General features: G+C 36.4%; 2 protein-coding genes across 2 annotated transcripts; one reads left to right on the top strand and one right to left on the bottom strand.

The window, feature by feature from the left end:
• Window positions 1–212: 212 nt before the first annotated feature.
• On the bottom strand, window positions 213–3724 carry LOC105008645 (interferon a3-like). The gene is made up of 7 exons (XM_034295146.1): window positions 3706–3724; window positions 2711–2915; window positions 2265–2361; window positions 1823–1897; window positions 1542–1691; window positions 1238–1312; window positions 213–334 (listed from the first exon to the last, which is right to left on the bottom strand). Exons 1-7 carry the CDS (start codon window positions 3722–3724, stop codon window positions 245–247), a joined length of 711 nt encoding a protein of 236 aa, XP_034151037.1. The 3' UTR covers window positions 213–244.
• LOC106024528 (interferon a3-like) lies at window positions 1470–5939 on the top strand. The gene is made up of 5 exons (XM_034295351.1): window positions 1470–1495; window positions 4407–4481; window positions 4606–4755; window positions 4985–5059; window positions 5817–5939. Exons 2-5 carry the CDS (start codon window positions 4467–4469, stop codon window positions 5904–5906), a joined length of 330 nt encoding a protein of 109 aa, XP_034151242.1. The 5' UTR covers window positions 1470–1495; window positions 4407–4466; the 3' UTR covers window positions 5907–5939.
• The last annotated feature ends 61 nt before the right edge of the window (window positions 5940–6000 follow it).

Here is a 6000-nt window from a genome sequence, read left to right as displayed (position 1 = left end):
AAACAAGTCAGAAATGTGTCTAAGTTAAAACATTTTATTCACATTTTAAAGGTTTCCAACTATACAGGCAGTATAGTATAGTTTACAAAAAATAATTTATAATAAATAAATAAATAATTTATAATAAATAAATAAATAAATAATACTTATACATATTATAAATACACTTTCAGTATGCAACATCACTGTTGGCATGCTCAATAAACTGGTAATGTATAAAGCCTTCTACAATGAGTCCGGATGATCAGTGCATCGTTGCCACAAGGAGGTCCAATTTTTCTAGAACATATTTTGTCTCTTTCCTGATGAGCTCCCATGCTTGTGCACTGTAGTTCTGAAAACACAGTAACATTAATATTAGTGTGGTGACCTTACTAGCAAATACAGTATAATGGCTATATTGTCAAACAAAAAAAAAGGTCATCATACAAAATACATGAACAGGCCAGACAACACAGACCTGACACCAGATCAGCACTCCTGAGATTCTAATTAAGAGTTTGGCTTTTAAATAGGTGTTCTTGGCCATCTGCAAGAGTAAATGCTGATGGATCTGGAAAGTGTCAATACTATGTTTTGTCTATCCATTAAATGATTCTTCATGATGTAGTACTTCAATTCATATGTATGTCCTATGCACCATACATCTCCTATAAAATATACTATATGTGCCTCATACAATGTCATTTGAATACTGTGTTGCTACTGATTAATTTACACCCATGTTTCTCTGATTCTGTGTCGTAGAACAAATGTAATGCATTAGTTGTTTAGGCCAACAGATGATTTAAACAGAAATTACCAGGTGGCGTTAAAGAAGGCATAGATAGGAATGTGCCCACTGATAACTAGTGGGCTAAGTGGTCATTTAAGACCCCCCACCCCGAATCATAAAACATCTCCCAAGTTCTAATTTTGGTTATAAAGAAAATATTTACATTTTACTTAGTACAGCATCTGTGATGGTAAAGTACGTACTGTTAAGTATTTAGCAAGCCATAATGTCTTATTTGGGACATACTACTTTGTCATGAAATAGCATCTTGAAAACATACCATGTTTTACCACATTACAAACCACACACATTTGAGCTATTACACTAAGCAACACTAATTGAGCTAAATTCACAATCTTTTTTATTTCATTAGAATTTTTCATGACATGTTAACTTGACTTGAATTTTATCTGAAAATGGGTTACAGTCAGCAATAAACGAGAATTAACAAACCAAACTCACCATTTCTACCAGAACCTTCTTATTCAACGTCTTGAAGAAGCGTTCCAGTCTCTTAAACTTTGTGGCAGGTGATACCTGTTGGAGAAAGTTAAAGAAAACATCAGTCACCCAGTGAATATATTGTAGATGCTCCAAAGCATAGTTAGTAGGGTTAACCTCTTTGTCCCCCCTTTAAGGTCAGAGCTCACCAACAATCAATCCTGGAGCAGCAGAACCTGGTTCTACCTAGCACTCCCAAATATTTAAGACCCATAGAAGGTACATTTGACGATCAATTGTTTAGGGTACAGTTGATGTTACTTACACAAGACTTGAGGTTTTGAAACTGACGATGGAGAAGGATGAGAAAATCATCCAGCTTCTTCTCTTCCCAGGTGACAGCGTCCATATTCTCATCAAACAGTTTGAAGATTTCATGAATAGTCTCATTCAGGAATCTGACTTGGACCTCATACTAAACAAGAATACATAAAGACAATATTAGAAACAGTTTGAGCCTAAATTATGGCATTAATGAACATTTTGATGAAGACTTGTACACCGATACATTGGCTATATCTAGAAAGTCAAAACTGAATTTTTTACCTGAGCATCTTCCATGAGTCTGTAAAGGGATTCTGGGAAATCGACAGGAACCTCCTGCTCTGTGATATTTCCACCCTGGAAAAGAATCAAATGTATTTTAAATCACACTTCAACAATGTCCTCCATACAATCAAGACTGGTATTGTTGCCACAGATACACAGATTCAATAGCAAGCCACTGTCAATACAGTACAAAAAATGTACTGTCTTTAATTCACCATTCTCGAATACAGTGAGCAGATATCTAATTTCTGACCACAATTTCTTCCATGCAATCAAGATCAAAAAAGTATTGTTCCAAATGATTTTATACAGACACAGAAGCAAGCCTCCGTCAATACAGCACGTTTTACTATGGGAAACATTTTTCTAAATAACATGCTTGGTTGGTTGTTTTTCTGTCATTAAAAACATTCTCTAATACAGTGTGCATATAGCTTACCATCTCGTCCAACAGAGAATGATATTTTCCACTCAAGGTGCCGTAGTGATCTTGGATCCAGTCACAGCAAAGACACACGCTCTTTGCACACACAGTACTGCAAAGAATAAGTATGAGGTAAGTCCAGCTCTGCATTGTAAACCTTTGCATTGTAAGTAGTAGGTTGCTTTACAGTTAGTTTTCCACTTAATTTTGAACATCTTGGCTTTGTGCAGGACTTTTATAAGGAGTTTGGAAAGGGAACACCGTGTAGTAAATTTCCCCTGATCAATATACGGGAGGTGGGACTTTCACTTTCCAAACTCTCACTTGCAGCCAAAATGAGTTCCATGCATAGCCCGTCTTCTGGGCGACAAAATCAAATCAAAACATTAACCCATTCCCTTTACATTAGCGTTGAATGACAGTTGAACCACGACATTATCGTACATATTATATATAGTTACCGGTTTTTCGCTGGAAAAGGCTTTTCGACCGGAGCTTTAATCGGGTTCAAAATACTCGTTCCCACCAAATTTGATAACCATATCTTCAAAGTAGAAATACAATTCCAACTTCTGAAGAATCTTAACAAGGTACGAGATTTGTTTCCTGAGATTCGTTGTACAACAGACCAGAATATTGTTCCGCTGTGCTCGGGCAAGTCCTCCGCTGTACAAATGAAAAGTGAAATCGAGCGTCCCCAGTACCTCCCCTCTTGTCATTTTCGATGACGTAATCAACTTTCAACTTTGAAATTCAAGCAGCGCTTGAAAGTTTATTGCGTCATTGAAAATGATAAGAGGGGAGGTACTGGGGACGCTCGATTTCACTTTTCATTTGTCCAGCGGAGGACTTGCCCGAGCACAGCGGAACAATATTCTTGTCTGTTGTACAACGAATCTCAGGAAACAAATCTCGTACCTTGTTAAGATTCTTCAGAAGTTGGAATTGTATTTCTACTTTGAAGATATGGTTATCAAATTTGGTGGGAACGAGTATTTTGACCCCGATTAAAGCTCCGGTCGAAAAGCCTTTTCCAGCGAAAAACCGGTAACTATATATAATATGTACGATATTGTCGTGGTTCAACTGTCATTCAACGCTAATGTAAAGGGAATGGGTTAATGTTTTGATTTGATTTTGTCGCCCAGAAGACGGGCTATGCATGGAACTCATTTTGGCTGCAAGTGAGAGTTTGGAAAGTGAAAGTCCCACCTCCCGTATATTGATCCGGGGAAATTTACTACACGATTTTCCCTTTCCAAACTCCTTATAAAAGTCCTGCACAAAGCCAAGATGTTCAAAATTAAGTGGAAAACTAACTGTAAAGCAACCTACTACTTACAATGCAAAGGTTTACAATGCAGAGCTGGACTTACCTCATACTTATTCTTTGCAGTACTGTGTGTGCAAAGAGCGTGTGTCTTTGCTGTGACTGGATCCAAGATCACTACGGCACCTTGAGTGGAAAATATCATTCTCTGTTGGACGAGATGGTAAGCTATATGCACACTGTATTAGAGAATGTTTTTTAATGACAGAAAAACAACCAACCAAGCATGTTATTTAGAAAAATGTTTCCCATAGTAAAACATGCTGTATTGACAGAGGCTTGCTTCTGTGTCTGTATAAAATCATTACGAACAATACTTTGTCGATCTTGATTGCATGCAAGAAATTGTGGTCAGAAATTAGATATCTGCTCACTGTATTTGAGAATGGTGTATTAAAGACAGTAAAACAAAAAAGGTGTTTCTGTGTCTGTATAAAATCATTAGGAACAATACTTTGTTGATCTTGGAACAATACTTCGTTGATCTTGATTGCATGCAAGAAATTGTGGTCAGAAATTAGATATCTGCTCACTGTATTCGAGAATGGTGTATTAAAGACAGTACATTTAAAAAAAAAGTATATTTCATGCATTTATTTCTTGAAGAAATGTTGCCCATAGTAAAATGTGTGCTATGCTGTATTGACAGAGGCTTGCTATTGAATCTGTGTATCTGTGGCAACAATACCAGTCTTGATTGTATGGAGGACATTGTTGACTTGCCACTGCATCTGTGTATTTGTGGAAACTATATGTTACATCAATCTTGATTGCATGAAAGATATCGTTGAAGTGGGACTTAAAATATAATTTTGATTACTTTCCAGGGTGGAAATATCACAAAGCAGGATGTTCCTGTCTTTTTCCCAGAATCCCTTTACAGACGCATGGAAGATGCTCAGGTAAAACTACAGTTTTGACTTCATAGCCAATGTATCAGTGTACAAGTCTTCATCAAAATGTTCATTAATGCCATAATTTAGGCTCAAACTGTTTCTAATATTGTCTTTATGTATTCTTGTTTAGTATGAGGTCAAAGTCAGATTCCTGAATGAGACTATTCATGAAATCTTCAAACTGTTTGATGAGAATATGGACGCTGTCACCTGGGAAGAGAAGAAGCTGGATGATTTTCTCATCCTTCTCCATCGTCAGTTTCAAAACCTCAAGTCTTGTGTAAGTAACATAAACTGTGCCCTAAACAATTGATCGTCAAATGTACATTCTATGGGTCTTAAATATTTGGGAGTGCTAGGTAGAACCAGGTTCTGCTGCTCCAGCATTGATTGATGGTGACCTCTGACCTTAAAGGGGGGACAAAGAGGTTAACCCTACTAACTATGCTTTGGAGCATCTACAATATATTCACTGGGTGACTGATTTTTTTTTTAACTTTCTCCAACAGGTGTCACCTGCCACAAAGTTTAAGAGACTGAAACGCTTCTTCAAGAAGTTGAATAAGAAGGTTCTAGTAGAAATGGTGAGTTTGGTTTGTTAATTCTCGTTTATTGCTGACTGTAACCGATTTTCCGATAAAATTCAAGTCAAGTTAACATGTCATGAAAAACTATAATGAAATAAAAAAGATTGTGAATTTAGCTCAATGCTTATTAGTGTCTATTGTAATAGCTCACATTTGTGTGGTTTGTAATGTGGTAAAACATGGTATGTTTTCAAGATGCTATTTTATGACAAAGTAGTATGTTCCAATTAAGGCATTGTGGCTTGCTAAATACTTAACAGTACGTACTTTACCATCACAGATGCTGTACTAAGTGAAATGTAAATATTTTCTTTATAACCAAAATTAGAACTTGGGAGATGTTTTATGATTCGGGGGGGGGGGGGTCTTAAATGACCACTTAGCCCACTAGTTATCAGTGGGCACATTCCTATCTATGCCTTCTTTAACGCCACCTGGTAGTTTCTGTTTAAATTATCTGTTGGCCTAAACAACTAAATCATTACACTTGTTCTACGACACAGTATCAGAGAAACATGGGTGTAAATTAATCAGCAGCAACACAGTATTCTTATGACATTGTATAAGGCACATATAGTATATTTTATAGGAGATGTATGGTGCATAGGACATACATATGAATTGAAATACTACATCATGAAGAATAATTTCATGTATTTTGTATGATGACCTTTCTTTTGTTTGACAATATAGTAATTATACTGTATTATATAGTAAATTCACCATGCTAATATTAATGTTACTGTGTTTTCAGAACTACAGTGCACAAGCATGGGAGCTCATCAGGAAAGAGACAAAATATATTCTAGAAAAATTGGACCTCCTTGTGGCAACGATGCACTGATCATCTGGACTCATTGTAGAAGGCTTTATACGTTACCAGTTTATTGAGCATGCCAACATTGATGTTGCATACTGAAAGTGTATTTATAATATTT

This window comes from Esox lucius, chromosome 11 (genome assembly GCF_011004845.1).
Source record: "Esox lucius isolate fEsoLuc1 chromosome 11, fEsoLuc1.pri, whole genome shotgun sequence".
In the NCBI taxonomy this organism is placed as follows: Eukaryota; Metazoa; Chordata; class Actinopteri; order Esociformes; family Esocidae; genus Esox; species Esox lucius.
Note: the sequence above shows the minus strand (reverse complement) of the source record. Positions and strands in the feature narration are given on the sequence as shown.

What these genes read in the sequence shown, in the direction of transcription:
- LOC105008645 (XM_034295146.1), bottom strand. An exon ending in GACTCATGGAAGATGCTCAG is followed by an intron (nt 1,692 to 1,822) that starts GTAAAAAATTCA and finishes ATTCTTGTTTAG; the next exon opens with TATGAGGTCCAAGTCAGATT. An exon ending in AGAAGGTTCTGGTAGAAATG is followed by an intron (nt 335 to 1,237) that starts GTGAGTTTGGTT and finishes CTGTGTTTTCAG; the next exon opens with AACTACAGTGCACAAGCATG.
- LOC106024528 (XM_034295351.1), top strand. An exon ending in TTCAAAACCTCAAGTCTTGT is followed by an intron (nt 4,756 to 4,984) that starts GTAAGTAACATA and finishes TTTCTCCAACAG; the next exon opens with GTGTCACCTGCCACAAAGTT. An exon ending in AGAAGGTTCTAGTAGAAATG is followed by an intron (nt 5,060 to 5,816) that starts GTGAGTTTGGTT and finishes CTGTGTTTTCAG; the next exon opens with AACTACAGTGCACAAGCATG.